This window comes from Oreochromis niloticus, linkage group LG5 (genome assembly GCF_001858045.2).
Source record: "Oreochromis niloticus isolate F11D_XX linkage group LG5, O_niloticus_UMD_NMBU, whole genome shotgun sequence".
Lineage (NCBI taxonomy): Eukaryota > Metazoa > Chordata > Actinopteri > Cichliformes > Cichlidae > Oreochromis > Oreochromis niloticus.
This window is the reverse complement of record NC_031970.2, coordinates 11,996,837-12,013,342: the sequence shown is the minus strand read 5'-3', so window position 1 is coordinate 12,013,342 and position 16,506 is coordinate 11,996,837. Positions and strand designations below refer to the sequence as shown.

Genomic DNA, 16,506 nt, shown 5'->3' with positions numbered 1-16,506 from the left:
ATATATCACATCAAAAAAGGGAAACAAAATTCTCGTTTTTTTCCTTCTAACATTTTTAGCTTATACCTTTATCTAAAATACAATTCATTGGTGACAATTAGCAGTACAGAAGGCCAAAAACTACACATAAAACAAAATATATATATATATATATATATATATATATATATATATATATATATATATATATATATATATATATATATAGGTGTGTGTGTGTGTGTAACAACATTAATGATACATAAATGTTAAAAAACACACTGAATGTTCTATTGAAGATTGCAACATTTATTAGTTCGAAACTAAATGAAGGACAACTTCTCTCCTTTTCTGGTGCGTTACAGTAGAATTCTTTTCAACAAGAAATCCTAAGTCACAAAAATGAGTAAAGACTTGGACTGATAAATACTCGGATCACTGCAGATATTACAAAATCTTCACTTCTGTCTGTTTATCATCATTTTTATGCCTCCCCAGCTTGGTGGAAATATGGGAAAGAAGCAGATGAGTCTCAGATTTTATTTTTCAGTTTAAGGACTAACATACCATTAATACACCACAGTGATAACAGATCATAACATGTAATAACAATCAGGCCCACCAGGTTGTGAGCAAAAATGTACCTGTATGTAGGTAAGGCAGGCTATGCTGATAAAAGAGCATTCCACTTAGTAAATGGTGATGTCCATATTTTAAATCCATATTTTTACAATTGAGATGTGTTCTGGAACAATCTGGCATTAGGGGTTACATTCAGAAGAAACAAAATTATAAAAGAGAAAAGTTGGTGGTTATATTATCAAAATAAGAACTGTGTTACCTGTTTAACTAAAAACAAAACTAAAACTAAAATCTTCAAATGGTAAACAGAATACATATTTAAGTAAATGCACATAAAAAAATAAATGCACATAAAAATATTTTTGACAGTTTAACAGTTTTAACAGAACTAATTTCCTCCTGAATATCAAAGAGAAGTAACAGCCAGCAGAAAGGCAGACCCTCTGAGTCGGACAATACCTCCTACAGGATTTTTGCAGTCTTGAAGGAAGGCAGTCTAAAGGGTTGCGTGGTTTTGTGCATTTCTTTAGTTTTTGCAGACATACGGTATATAATAGATGGATATAGTCAATGTTCTGCATTGATTAGGCAAGTTCCAATGTGAAGACACAAAGCCTTAAGCTGATGATTATGACTACTGCTGTCTTGATGCTTTAATACCTGATGTGAAAAAGGAGGAGATGCATCACACACTGGCTTGAGGCATATCGTATTTTATACTCCTTTTTGACTGTAGTGGTGTCTATAATTACCAAGGCAACATCATGCTGTATTCAGTAAGACCAGAGATTAGCAACTTAAACTTAACTCCATCATAAAAGTCTACTGAGCTGACAGAGAAAGGCAGCTAATGGGCATTTTCTTATACATGTCTTTACATTTGGACTACATTTAGCAACTGGAAGAGTTTAAAAAGCTATTTAGCATGAGCTTTTATATACAGTCTATGGTTGCAATTACGTCAGCTAAAGATGTGAGGGGTCTTACTGTGACTCCTATTGTCAGATGTGCACCTGGAAAATTGTTTTGGAGACATTCAAGTTTTATAATTAACTGATTACAGTTAATTATAAAACTGTAATGTTCAAAATTTTTCATATTTTACAATTTTCAAATGTTGATAAGGTGCACCTATAAGCCCCTCAAAATTCATATCATATATTTTTTATAGAAGGAAGGAGTGCATGGTCAACTCAGGGTTGCTGCCTTAAGTGGAGGAGTTCAAGTATCTCATTGTCTTTTTCACAGTAGATGAATAAGACACTGTGGCAGATTGCTGTGGTGCGGCCCCATATTGGTCTGCTAAAGTGAGGTGAGCGGAAAACAGAGTCGAGCTACTAATATGTCATTCTGTCACCAACTCGCTTCAGGCCATATGAACTGAGTCTTTTTCCTTCCTTCCTTCTCCCAGAATGCATTTAAGTACAGAGTAGACTGTCAGAAAAACATGTGAATGAAAAAGCAAATATAGAAGCTTTTCATGGTGACTTAGAGCTAAGCAATAATTAACCTTTATATTGATCCTCATTTCTTTTACAGATACAGGATGTTTAGCAAATGCAACAGACACTGTATGATATGCTTCAATAAACATGAAAAAGAAAAGAATAAAAAAGTCCAGAGAGGGACATGGCATGCTAAAATACTGGTGACAAAGATTTTCAGAAAACGTGACCCCTGACCACTGAGATTCTAACTCATCTGTGATTTTGGCATATTAAAGACTATGCCAAAGCATCTGAAATGAATTTCAGTCTAGACTTTGACCAAGCTACTCCAAATCCTTAATTTAATTCACTCCCACCACTATGTTTACTTTGGTATGATGTTCTTTGTGTGGGATGCAGAATAGTCTACAGGATGACGCAGCAGCAGGTTGCTGGATAGTTGTCAGCATTGACTTTGTGCTCTTTGCCGTACACATAGTAGGCGTGGGTGTTGTCTTTCCACTTGTAGTTCACCCTGGTGATGGGGATCAGCTCAACCGTCTGCCTCTGAAAGAGAGAGATAGAGGTGCGTCTCAGTTTGAGTAAGAAAGCGTTAGCTTAGCTTAGCATGGACTAAAAGCTGGAGGAAATGAAAAACATCAGCATCATTCTGTTGTACATCTTGACCGTCTCTGCTTCGCATAAACATTAAATGACAGATCATTATTAAACATTAATACTCATTGCTGTGACTCATTTGTCACAAGCTGAAGTTTGTGGCAATGTTTGAACATGACTATCTCAAAGACTATTAAAGATAAAAGCCTAAAATTTTAAAATATGTTTTTAAAATATGTTAAAATATGTAAAAATAAATATCTAAATATTTAAAATATGAAAAAAGTGCAGGACTACTACAAAGTCCTATATATGAAAACAAACTAATAAAAAAACTTCCCATTTCAAAAGACAGAAAGTGACAATTTCTAAATAGTATATAGTTATCTTTCACAACAATGCTAAAATAAAACAGAATCCTTTTTAACATTAAACGATTATGATTTTCTTCATTTTTGTGATTATTTCCATTTAACTTTCATGTTTAATTGAGCAAATATCACAAGCTGTACCACAAAAACATCAGCAGATAGTAGAGATGGCACGATACCCCTTTTTTATATCCGATACCGATATCATAAATTTGGATATCTGCCGATACCGATATGAATCCGATATAGTGTGTTTTTTAATCAATAAAACTGTTTTTTAAATATCTTGCTGCATTTTGTATAAGTTCATACTCAAGTTTAAAAAAAACAAAAACTAAAGCTATTCTGTTATATCTGTATGTAAAAAATACACTGCACCCAAAAAAATTCATAGTTCAACAATACTGATCAAGCTAATAAACTTAAATCTACACCATCCTCCCTATTCTGGTATTTTAAAGAGTACTTAGCGGAAATATTAAACAACCTAACTAATGGGGTTGCAAAGTCCCAGCAAAAAAACATAGGGAACCACCCCCCACCCTCTGCCTTGTGATGCTTAATTGACATAATCAACTTTAATTTAATGCACATGTAAAAAAAATTTTTTTTAAAATGCACAGAAATCTATTATTTTTACAAAAATTAAATAGATTCAACATCTTTCTTCAACAGAATTGCAGACTGCACAGATGGTACCTTCCCAAAGGAAAAAGTACTATAGCTTACTAGGTTATAAATTTGACTTGATAGTTCCTATATACAGTAATGGACTTCTATACATTTTACATCAGATTAAAACTTTGGGTGTAAGATTCAGATAATTATTTATTAAAAGCTAGACATTTTAAATGAGAATAAGAAAGAAAGGTACGTCTTTGTGCCCCCCTTTCCCTGTTAATGCCCTACCTGCCCCCCTCGCTAAACTTTGCTAGATCCGCCCCTGCACAGTTATCAGCCGTCAGCTACGTAGAAAAGGATCCTGGTGTAGGAAGTAATATTAAATAATTCTAACAACAGCTTATAAGCTCAAACGTGCTGCTGTTGTGCAGCCGCTGGTTTCCTCTTTCTGGTGCAAAGTGGGCCAAAAACAAAGAAGAGAGATGGACTGGCGACAGAAAAGCCGATCAGCTGATCATTAAGCAGTTTCATGATTGAAGTAGCCGCAGGAAGGTGAGGGAGAGAGAGAGGCAGTCGCTCCATATATCGGTTGTTAAGCTTAACGTGGGAATGCTTTACAAACATTCAGAGATGAACTTACACACTTGCTTTACTTCTCTCTGGGATAAATTTCTCTGAGATGAAATGCTGGTTTGGTAACGAGGCTCCAGATGCTCAACCAGACCGCCGAGAGGTCTCGCACGCCACAGCCGCTCTATCACGTGACGCATACTGCTCCGACGTGCTAAGGTTATGAGCCGAGTTACGCCATGAGGCAAGTTTGGTGAGGTACTTTCGTGGTATTTAATGGATCGGATTACATTTTTTATCTCTCTCCGAAATCCGATCCAGTAATTTAGGTCAGTATCGGACCGATACCGATACGTAATATCGGATCGGTCCATCCCTAGTAGATAGTCTAGCTTAAATAGAACAAAATCCTTGAATTTATGTTCTTTGTAAATTGTACTCTTTATTTGTTTTTTTGTTGTTGTTGTTTTTTTTTAAATATGTGTATACTTTTCATTTTGAAGACCTACTTTAACTACCAACCACACTGAGACCTATTGCCCTGGAAGAGTCTGAAAGATTAACTTAAAATATACTAAGAGGCAAAACATGCATATATTTAGCAAAATCATTTTCTTAGTCTTATGTGGAATAAACATTTAAACATGTATTGCACAGTTGTTTCCATCCCCTGATGTATTACTTGATATGGTTTTTTGAAATTGTTTTTCAAGATCAACTTTGACATTGGGTGCTAACAGTAAAGGTCAAGGCCAAATGTTTAGCCAACCAAGATACTCGTGTCCCCCCCAAAGCCTTTTATATTATTGTGAAGTTTGAAGATGATCCATAAAAACTTGGGTGGGTTATATATGGTTTTGCTGATTTACATATTTTATGTGACCCTTGACCTGATTTTCACCAAAATTAAGTCAGCTCGAGCTGTCCTTGGCATCTACCATCACACAAAATTTGAAAATGATATCTAGAAAAAGACTGCTAACAAACAAACAAACATAATGATTATATTCTCCATTCCTTTGGGTAGGTGGATAACTACATACCGTTCAGAAATAGTGACTAGTTGTCTTTTGCAAGGTGAAGTTTTTTTTTATTAGTGTGTTCTCAAAAATGTATTCATTCATTTCAAGACTCCTTCAGTCACGACGCACCACAGAACACTACATGTGGTCATCAAACTGTATATCTCCTTATGACACGTGGACTAATTTCACAAAATCTCGCCGATACTGTACATACTATTGTTTTAACTTTGGAATATTTCATTTTAATTAAACACTGCACTCTGAAGGTCTTTGAAAACGTTACTTGTGTCATAAGAACCAACCACTCTGAAACCCCACGTTGTAAATTACACCACAAACCTTCCTGGAATTGTAAATGTATGTGTCTCAACACACTAATGACACTGTGATTGGCCCATTTGGTGCTTTCGTTTCTTCTACACATGTCTGGTTACTTCCAGAATTGTGTGGTTCATGTTTTTTTGCAACTAACTAGAAGTGTATGAATCAACATAAAGAGAGAAACTCCCCCACCAACAAGCATTTTGGTTGCAAAATTGCAGAGCAACACAGGCACACTAGAATAGACCTTTTATTTTTCTCTTGAGCTGTGTGTCGGCCTACCTGCTGCAGAATCCTGGAGGTTTGGCCATACTTAGTTTGATGTTCTTTGATCAGACGCTCAGAGGTCTGAGAGACTGCTGGGTTTGGAAACCCAAACAGCGGGTAAACCTGAGAGACAAAAGACAGAAATTAACACACAATATACACACAGCTAACCCCAGCAATGTCTTTTACTTCTTACATTTATGTTTACCTAAACTACATCTGGCTGAAGTGAGCTCCTGCTGTGGCATTATGTTTTACCTATGAAGATTAGTTCATCTTTAAAATGCAAAATTTGGAATAGAGCATTCTAAACTATTGTGTAGAAATTACTGTGATGTAGTTTATTGTGTATATTTTGGTATGAAATTACTGAACTGAAAAGTGTGAAGCTACATTAGCTGTGTGTGTGTGTGTGTGTGTGTGGTCTTCATGGGGACCAAAAATTGGTAGTTTACTATACTTGTGGGGACAAACAGCCCTCGTGGGGACCAAAATCCCAGTCCCCATGAGTTTGAAGGCATTTGTGAGACTCAAAATGTGGTTTTAGTGTCAGGGTTACAATTAGATTAGGTTTAGGGTAAGGGTCAGGGTTAGGCATTCATTTTTGATGGTTAGGGTTAGGGTAAGCGGCTAGGGAAAGCATTATGTCAATGAGATGTCCCCACAAGGATACAAATACACACACACGTGAGTGTGTGTGTGTGTGTGTGCGCGCGCGTGTGTGTGTGTGTGCATACCAAGTTCTGGCTGTTCTTGAACAGCTCCTTCCCATTCACTGAGCTCAGCTTATCAGTCTTTAAACCAGAGTTATGCTCCACCACGTGGTCTTCCACATTGTTTTTCCTAAATACACACAATAACTATATTCATATATATGTATATATGTACCAAATCACAACATCTTTAAGAAACCTAATAAAGCCACTGAATTATAGAAATCTTGGAACAGCTGCAGTACTTGTACTCACCACTCCACTTTGAGCTCGATGTAGGTCAGCAGTTGGCGTTTTCCTTTACAGGTTTGACACTCCTTTTTCCCTCTGCCATTACACTTACTACAACTAAACACAAACATGGACGTGACACATTAACCTTTTGTTTTTATTTTTGTGGTCACATCAATATCTTCTTTAGGCCCTAGCTGGTGGTTGTTCTAGGTGGTTGAACACATAACCAGTATGCTGCTTTGCTGTATTTGATCACCAACAGTTGGTTTTCGCTGGCAGCAGTCTCAATGTTTTTGTTTCAGGTGTGATCACATATGGAAATTCCATATTGCATTTCAACAAACAGGCCTATCAAGGTTTTATTTCAGCAAGGTCCAGGTTTTGGAGGCGGTCTTCATACTAATGTTAGGCTGCTTCTTCTTCTTCGCTTGGCCCATTCTGCTGTGGATGTCTGCCGTGGATGTAATCTGTGATCTGATTTTTGAACTATCAAATCAATGCGTTTAAATTCACTGCTTAATTGGGGCACCATTGAGATGAAAAGCAGCCGCCGATCGTTCTGTGGTGTTGATTTAGAGTCCATATGGCCTGATAACGCAGGCAATGTCACAGAGGATGTCAATCACCTCTGCATCATCATTTGTATCGATAAGCTGTCATCAGCGAACATCAGTCTTGAATCATACATCCATGAACATACATCCAGATTATTTTTATTCCAAAACTCCTTTCTTCAAGACTCAACTGTTCCTAAAGCCAAGCCTAAATCAAGTAAGAGTTTTTAAATGTGAATTGAAATCAGCTCTGTAATAATCTAAAATCATCTTTGGGAGGTGCTTTTCTAGATTTACCTGGATTTACCTGGCAGGAAAGGTTTGGACCATTCTTGTTTCCTTAGATCAGATTTATTTATTTATTTTTTAAAATTCTAATATTTCTGTATTTCATTTATTATTTTGTGAGTATGTGTACACTTATTCTGTTAATATTGCTGCTTATCTTCACATCATCCAGAACACAATTTAACAGATTCCATCCTTTACGTCTTTTAAAATAAAATAAAAAGATTTTTTTTTTTTTATCAAAATTGAGTTATTGTGGGATGCAGATAGAGGACACAGATGATTGTGGTGTGACTATCTCTGCTCATATATTCATCAGGCAAGTCTGTAGTGCTGGATATCATTCTGTCCCTGAAGCAACAAACAGCAACAAGAGTATGTTATTTCAGTCTTTAATGATCAAACCCCTTATGTATACACACACACACACACACACACACATATATATGCATTAAAAAAAAATACATACATATATATATACACACACACAGATATAGTAGTGTGGGATGACAAATGCTGATGAAAAAAAATGTGAAAAGTCAGTTGTTGGTTCTTTTGGTTTTATTGCTGGTTGCACTGCAGACAAGATGCACCTGCTCTGCACACAGGAGCACACCTTGGTTCAAGAATTGTTTTCGTGGCTGTGTGTATGGGGGGGGACCAGTGTTAATGTCACGTCTACTTGTGCTTTCACAGCTTTGTTGTACTCAACAAAGTTCTTGTTTCCACTTTTAGCAGGAACAGTTTTCTTGAATATTTTGAAAAGTGTGGTGCTTTGCTGGTGGTCTGCCCTCTTGTAGCTCCCTTTTTAGGTATGAAGTCATCATTTGAGGCTGACACACTGCTCTCACCCTCAGACATGTCTGGAATTATCTTGTTGTGGAGTACACTAGGCCACGTAGTATCATTGATATTGATATTCTTGCTTTCTTAATCATGTATAGATGTATACACTTATTATTGCAGATAGGAAGATATGGCTCAACCTTAACAGAAACTCAGTATCCCTGTGTTATCTATAGTCACAGTTATTTATATCACCTAAATTTTAAAAAGAGAAGAAGAATGGAAGTCTGGTAATGATTGCACTTGAATGGCTAATGAATGAATGAATGGCTAACTAGATATATTATTAATGGTTTGCATGCATAAACAGAAAACCTGGCTGTTTTGGTCCCTTTTTAAAAAAAATCTCCAGTTTACTGCATTGGGTTGATTTGCTCTTAAAAAAAAGTAATAATTGCCTTTTTATTTATGGTAATGCTGTATGCATAGGTTTGTTCTGAAAAAAGTAGTACCTTTCTTTGCCTGTGCCGTTGCAGTGACTGCAGGCTGCATCGAACTTCACTCCAGTACCATTACACACCCAACAAGATTTCTACAAAGACACAAATAAGCACATTTTTTAACATTACCACCAGATTTTTCCTGTCAGCAATTATTATGCATTTTTGAGAGTTTTCTTACTTTTCCACATCCATTGCACTCAGTGCATTGCTCTATACCTGTTGCATGGCAGGTGTAGCATTCCTAAAAACACACACACACACATACACACAAAAAAGTTAATAATAAGATTATTGTCACACTGACAGACAATTCTCCTTAGAACCTTCAATTCGATTTACATAATGAAAGTTGTGTCAGCCCTCTTAAAGCTAAAACCAGCACTCTGATAGATAGCTTCTGTTATTCAGTCACCTTGACAGAGGACGTGTATGGCACCCGGATCTTCATTTTATGGTCACTGAAGAGTTTGGGGGGGGTGGCCTGGACCTCCCATGGTCGTGGAGCGGGCTGGGTGTAAAAGTCAGCAGGCTCACCTATTAATTATACAAGAGCTCACAACAAGTGACAGTCAAAAAAAACCAAACTGATGTTTAGCTAAGTTACTCCATTGCGAGTAGGATTAGGCAACAATGACCAAAAGAGGAATTCGTTGTAGTGAAACCAGAAGCAAGTGTGTTTCTCCAGTGTTGAATTGACACTAGAAAGTGTCTATATAGGTCCACTCTTTTTAGTGTTAAATGGACACTTTGACAGTGTTATATTTTTAACAGTAACCTAGTCAGTTTTAAAGATTAACAATGACGTTGAGCAGTGCTGATTTCCTAACACTGGAATATTACTAGCATTTTGAGTTATTTTCCAGTGTTGGAAAATCAGCACTGCTCAGTGTTAGTCATTGCTAACCTTTAAAACTGACTAGGTTATTGTTAAAAATATAACACTGTCAAAAATGTTCATTTAACACTCAAAAGAGTGGACCTATATAGACACTTTCTAGTGTCAATTCAACACTGGAAATTTTGCAGTGGCATTTTTCCATGTAGTTTGTGTTATGGTCCTGGGTCTGTTAGAAAGTGACTTTGAGTTTTTTTAGTAAATCTTGGTATTCTTTGGAATTATATTCATGTATCTTTTTCTGGTAGTGGAATAGTTCTGTTATTTAGTTTCCTTCCCTTGTTCTGTTTTCTGTAATTAGTTTGTTTTTGTATCCCCTTCCCGTTTCCTCTTCCCTCATTATCTTGTGTATTTATTATTGAGTTGCCCCACTAGCTGTGTTTTTCCCCATGTTTCCTTTTTAGTTCAGGGATTTTTTTTACCCTTTTCTCGACTGCCTGTAAATTCTTCTGGATTGAATAAAATGAAAATGTGTTTTTACCTTCATATGGTTTCTCTGCCCACTCAGTTGACCTGGACTCAGTGAACGTCTCTAGACGGTACTAAGGAACAGAAAACTGACTTTACCAAGAGAAACTGGATGTGATGATAAGATTCCCCTGTCAACGTACAACGAACTTTGTGAGCCTTCAGTGTGTTTCTGGATCAGGATGAAGTTGTATTAATGCACATGTAGATTTAAAAAAAAAAACAAGAGGGAGACAAGTTAGGGTGAAAATATTTTGTAACAAAAAATATTATGAATTGTTGTCGTTAGCATAAAACTTTAGGTAGAAATAACTGATGTTAGCCTACTAGTAACAGTGCGGTGTGCATTACTGCATAACAAATCCTGCTGTAAGACTAATCTACAGTGTAGTTTTTGACCACTTGCAACAGCCCTGAAGATATGTAATGAAATAAACTGTCAGACCCACAAAACTGCACAATTATTTGCTGCCACGGGGATGGCAAACTACTGCTTCAGTAGGTTTGGACACTTACTTAAAGCCCTCAGGTTTCTGAGAAGAAAAGTCATTACACATGTAATTTTTCTACAGTTCATTATCATTCAATTATGTCCTTTGGTCAGATTTTTGGAAAAAACGTTTAAACTGAATAAAAGCGGTTCAAACCAGACCTCTTTAATAGACTGATCAAGATAGTAAAGGCAGATATGGAGGTAACTCAGTCCTCAGCATCACCGATGCTGACAGCATTATAAAAAGGGAACATTTAATCACCCTAAATGTGTTGAATGGCTCCATGGAGGTGATTTCTCCCTCAGTGACCGGAGCGTCACTGTAGCAGCAATGAGACGACACAAATTCCTTAAATGCCTCCCGAGCCTCATCCTCAGACAGAGAGGGGATGCTACAAAACACATAAACTCCGTGTTAAACCAGAATATTCTACTGGTTGGTGAGCAGCTCAGAAACACAGGTAATATGTCGTACCTCCATTCAGGATTTTCAGGGCCGGGTTGGGGTGGGGCTACTGGTTCCATGGGCATGGGAGGGGGCAGGAAACCTCCTGCATCAATGACAAATTTTCAAGTACCAGCAACAGCATTAATGTGAGGAATTATGTGAAGCAGGCTTTTCTTACCTCCTCCTGGCACAGTGCCTTCATAGCCTGGGACATTTCCAAACATATTGGCTTGGGGGGCCATGACAGGTGGGTACATAGCTGTAACAAAAAACAAGAAACAAAAAATTCAAACCAATCTTCTGGGTAAAATTAAAGCTAGTCGTGTTTCCAGCTTTCCATGTTTACTTTTTGGTGCAAACCAAAGCTCTGACCAGGCAGCTTAGGAGGTCTGACATTTTGTCTTGTCAAGAAACTGATTTCACTCTCTAGTTGGTGGCTGTTAGCTTGGGATAAATACTGAAAGGGAAACAGCTATTCTAAATCTCTTCAAAGTTCAAAAAATATATTTCCGAGCAGCTTATTAATTAGCATGTAATATCCTTGTGGTAGTGCGGTGTGGTTTCTTCTCAACAGCTAAAGAATGGTAAGACAGAACAGGTTTAGGGAGAGAAAGTTAACTGGTATAGATGTGGCCTGGCTTATCAACCAGCCCCTTTTTATCCAGTTAGGATAGGATGTTAGGACCTTGAAGTCTCATGAATACCTAATGAATATAGCGGTGGCTCATGAGGAAGAGCATGTCATAGACTAATTGGAAGGTTGGTGATTCGATCAGTGATTCGAGCTCCAGTGCTCATGCCAAATATCCTTTGGCTACCAAACCCAAGTTGCTGTCCGATGTATCCACTGGAGCATGAACATGTGTAAATGTTAGCTAGAAAGCACCTCGGGGTATGAATGAGGAAAGTTTTACAAAGTGCTCAGGTAGAGTAGAAAGGCGCTAGGAACCAGTCTATTTACCACTTACCATGAATACAGTGCCCAGGACACAACTGCACCCAAATGTGCTTTGCAATGTAGAGGCATGCAGAGTGTTTATTGGTCAGTTGTAATGTATTTATGAGTACAGTGAAAATACACACTGCAGTACTGTACTGTGAGATCTCTCTCTGTCTCTCTGCTGGGAAGTGGAATCACTGCTATAACTGGGTTTAAGCTGTACAAAAATAGCATTTTAATGAAAATGTGAATTTAATTTCTAGGCTGGACTGGCTTATCTGAAAGACCTTATAGTATCGTATCACCCCATTACACCACTTGCTGTCAGACTTCAGGTTTACTTGTGGTTCCTAGAATATTTAAAAGTAGAATGACAGGCAGAGACTTTAGCTTTCAGGCCCTTCTTCTGTGGAACCAGCGCCCAGTTTGCATTCCAGAGACAGACACTATCTCTACTTTTAAGATTAGGCTTAAAACGTTTCTTTTTGATAAAGCATATAGTTAGGGCTGAATTGGGGGACCCTGAAACCTCCCTTAGTTATGCTGTAAAAGATCGAGGCTGCTGGGGGATTCCCATGATACACTGAGTGTTTCTTCTTCTCTCACCATTTCCCCCGCCACTCAGTAGTTATAATTAGTCTCTGGCTCTCTTCCATAGCGTGTCTTTGTCCCGTCTTCCCCCCCTCACCCCAATCGGTCACAGCAGATAGCTGCCCCTCCCTGAGCCTGGTTCTGCTGGGGGTTCCTTCCAGTTAAAAGGGAGTTTTTCCTTTCCATTGTCACCAAAGCGCATGCTCATAGGAGGTGGTTTGATTGTTGTTATTGTTGTTTTTTGTTTTCTCTGCATTATTGTAGGATCTTTACCTTCCAATACAAAGCACCTTGAGCACCTTAACTGTTGTTGTGTTTAGGTTCTGTATAATTACATTGAATAAAACTGAATAACATGTCATAATATTATCATCAACATTAGCCCTCTTTAACCCTATGAAGGAATATTAGGACCACATTAAGAAAAAAAATATTATTGATCATTTTTAGAATGAAGTCGAAAAGATTAAACTCGAAATACTATTTTGAGTAAAATGTCAAAATGTGAAGATTACAGCAGGTGCTACAGCCTCTGCAAAATAACGTGTCGATGTATTAGTGAAATTGTACTTTAGAATCAGTTTTAGTTACAAGGAAATTAGGTAGAGTAGAAAAGCACTATATATTTAATTCAATTTATTTATATAGCACTCTTCACAGGATAAAAACCACAAATTGCTTCACAGTAATATAAAAACAGAAATTACGTTGAAACCAAGCACACCATTGTTTTTCTTGTGACATTACCAATAAGTTTGATGTGTCACATGGCCCTCTTCCTATTGAAAAAACAAAAGTTGTATCCAAGATGGCCGACTTCTAAATGGCCACCATGGTCACCACCCATCTTGAGGAGTTTGCCCCCTCACATATACTAATGTGCCACAAACAGGACTTTAATATCACCAACCATTCCCATTTTATTACGGTGCAACCGAAACCCCACCACAGGTTCTCGTTTTTACACATGACCTTTCATGACAATTAAACTAATGACTTTAAACCAGCAAACTAGAGAACCACACAAGATTTTCCCTCCACTTCCATTTTGTTTACAATAAGCTACCACGTTTTTAAATTCAAAATCACTGATATCTGTCTCTGTGTCTCCCTTTCTCTCGCTCTGCGTCTTAGCTGTGTCTCTTTTTTTGTCTCCCTTACTTCTTCCCACTTTCTTCTCTTTGTTTCATCCTTGTCTCTTCAGCCTGTCGTGTGTTCCTGGGTTTGCTTATGTCTATCCTAATGTCAAGCTTGCGTGTTCGTGCTACTTACTGTTTTATTTAGTTAATTGTTGTTTCATGTGCACTGTGTCCAGCTTTGCATCCTGTTTTGTTCTAATTTGTTCCTGTTACCTATGTAACTGTGTTTCCTCTTCCCTTATCACCCATCAGTGTATATATTATCTCTGGCTTCCTATGTCATTTGTCGGAGTGTCTGTTTTCCCACCCAGTGTCCCCCTCCCTGAGCCCAGTGCATGCTCCTGGGAGGTCATCTGATTGTGGAGTTTTCTCTGTATTACTCTTGCAGCTGTTCCAGCATCTCAAAAAAGAATGAGTATGCTAACCTGACACCCGAGGAACTACAGAGGAAGGAGTGGGCTCAGTAGTTGAAGAAAAAAAAAAAAATCAGACACAAAACTGAAACTAGTGAAACAACTTGATTAGCTGTCTCAGTATGTCTTACTGCACGAGGGTGTAAACATCCATATCCTTGCATCTGTCCATTGCCAGCTATTCCATTTTGTACAGATCTGATGAACTATTCTAGGTTTGTGTTGTTTTTCTTTCTGACCAGATGTATTTTGTGCACCATCTCTTCAATGCCCTTGTACTTGTTACGAGTGTTTGTGCTAAAACAGAAATATTTTCCTTGTTACCAAAACTGATTCTTAAGAACGATTTCAATAACTCACGCACACACAGCATTTTGCAGAGGGTATAGGAGCCGTTAGCTCGACACCACTTTAATCTCTACATTTCAACCTTAATCTGAAAATACTATTTTGACTTTGACTCAAAATATTATTTAGTATCATGTATTATTATTATTTACATCACTGTAACAGCACCCCCTTCCTTCTCCTGAGTTGATTACTTATTTTAAAATCAATTACTAATAATCTGACCCTTTTTTTCTCTTTCAGTGTTCAGCAGTCCATATGTGTCCTCCCTTTGTTAAGTAAAGCTAGCCTTGGTCTAAAGTAGGAATGTCAAACCAATTTTACATCATGGGCCACATTCAGCCCATTTTGATCTTATGTGGGCCGGACCACTGATCCTTCCAACAGTAAAAATAAATTGTGTTGAACTGAGATGCCTTAATCTTTTTTTTCTTTGTTTTTGTGTTTTTGAAAAATGCTTGTAATTCTCATAGTATTTCTTAGTTTTTCTACTTGTAAAACAAACACTGATGACATTAAAATAATTTTTAAAAAATGTACGGGGGACTCTGAGATTGTAATTGTAAGAAATGTATAAAATTGTAAAACGTAAAACAGAAAAAAATTAGGTTGCTTATTGCCCAAATTGCACTACGTACAAAACGGGAAGTTCCTGTTAATTCGTTGGGTTTTTTTTTTCAATTTCACTTTCTTTCTGTCGTCACTACAAAGGCGAACATCTGCATTAAATTGTTCAGGAAACAAGGTTCAGATGGGTTGATGAGTTTCATCTGGGGTTTACTGTCCAAAAGAGAAAACAACTGAAGCTCCTTTAAAACACACACAAAAAAACAGAAATAGATCAAAGCAGTAAATGAATTCAGTTTAGTGAGTGCTGAGGTTTAACATGATTCTGACTTCTTAATCTTCTCGCACTGAATGTGTTTATAGAAGAAACAGCGTTTCAGTTCTGCTAAAGCCTTTTTCTTTCACAAAAGTACTTTTTTCTCCTGCACAACTGTAAGCAAATAGAGAAAAAAATGCACACGTTGGACTAAGAAATTTCAAAAGAGTCTAAGAATGCAGATTGTAATCAAAACACATTTACGGAGGTGAACTATCAGAAACGGAGCGCTTGCGCCTTTAATGGCCCGGAGACGTTTGGTGGTCGTTTCGTGATAGAAAGTCAGCCGTCCCGTGTTTCAGTTCTTACCTGCGCTGTTCATTCTGCTGCAGATCAATCACGCTGATATCAGCTGATTTTTATTGGTCCGTTATAATCTCTCTGACGCGCATTTACGTTTTAGTAGTTATCCTCCGTTTCCCCTCCGTCGGTAGCGCGCAATGGGCAGGGATAGCGGATCCAGTTGTAGAAAACATGGGCTGTGTCCCAATTCAGGGTATGCACGCTTGAAGTACGCACACTACGCGTACTACGTACGGTGCGTACTACAAGTACGGGAAGTGCGGAAGTGAGAGGCTTGAAATGTGAAATGGGACGGTCTAAACGTTTCATACAGCTTTGTTTGACAGAAATGAAGGAGAAAAAATGTTTTGTTGGTCATTCATTTTTGTCATGACATCACTTTGATTAGTTGAGACCACAGGACTGTAAAACATGATAGTTGGGCTTCATTTCTGTACTGAACAGTCATTTTAAGATTAGTTAGTAAATAATAATTAGCTAATGTTATTCATGAGACTAAAGTCATCTCACTGTGGTAATGTTAATATAATATGGACAATATTATATGTATTGTCAGATTATATATCTATATATCTCTCTCTATATATATCTATATCTCTCTGTAAGCTTGAACTCTGGGTCAAAGATGCAAGTAGCAGTTAATTATATTTCCTATCACCTTAAATCTTCACTCAAAGACAAGTATCTCTGACAGTGTATATACAGATGTATTATATATAAGAGACA

The 16,506-nt window shown here is 37.4% G+C and overlaps 1 protein-coding gene across 1 annotated transcript; it reads right to left on the bottom strand.

Moving 5' to 3' along the window:
* Positions 1-275: 275 nt before the first annotated feature.
* On the bottom strand, positions 276-16,001 carry LOC100698760 (protein SSUH2 homolog). Its single transcript, XM_003447715.4, has 12 exons — positions 15,787-16,001; positions 11,342-11,422; positions 11,191-11,266; positions 10,978-11,107; positions 10,236-10,296; positions 9,272-9,393; positions 9,038-9,100; positions 8,869-8,948; positions 6,750-6,842; positions 6,519-6,624; positions 5,797-5,904; positions 276-2,555 (listed from the first exon to the last, which is right to left on the bottom strand). The coding sequence occupies exons 1-12, from the start codon at positions 15,797-15,799 to the stop codon at positions 2,415-2,417; spliced, it is 1,074 nt and encodes a 357-aa protein (XP_003447763.1). The 5' UTR covers positions 15,800-16,001; the 3' UTR covers positions 276-2,414.
* Positions 16,002-16,506: the final 505 nt, after the last annotated feature.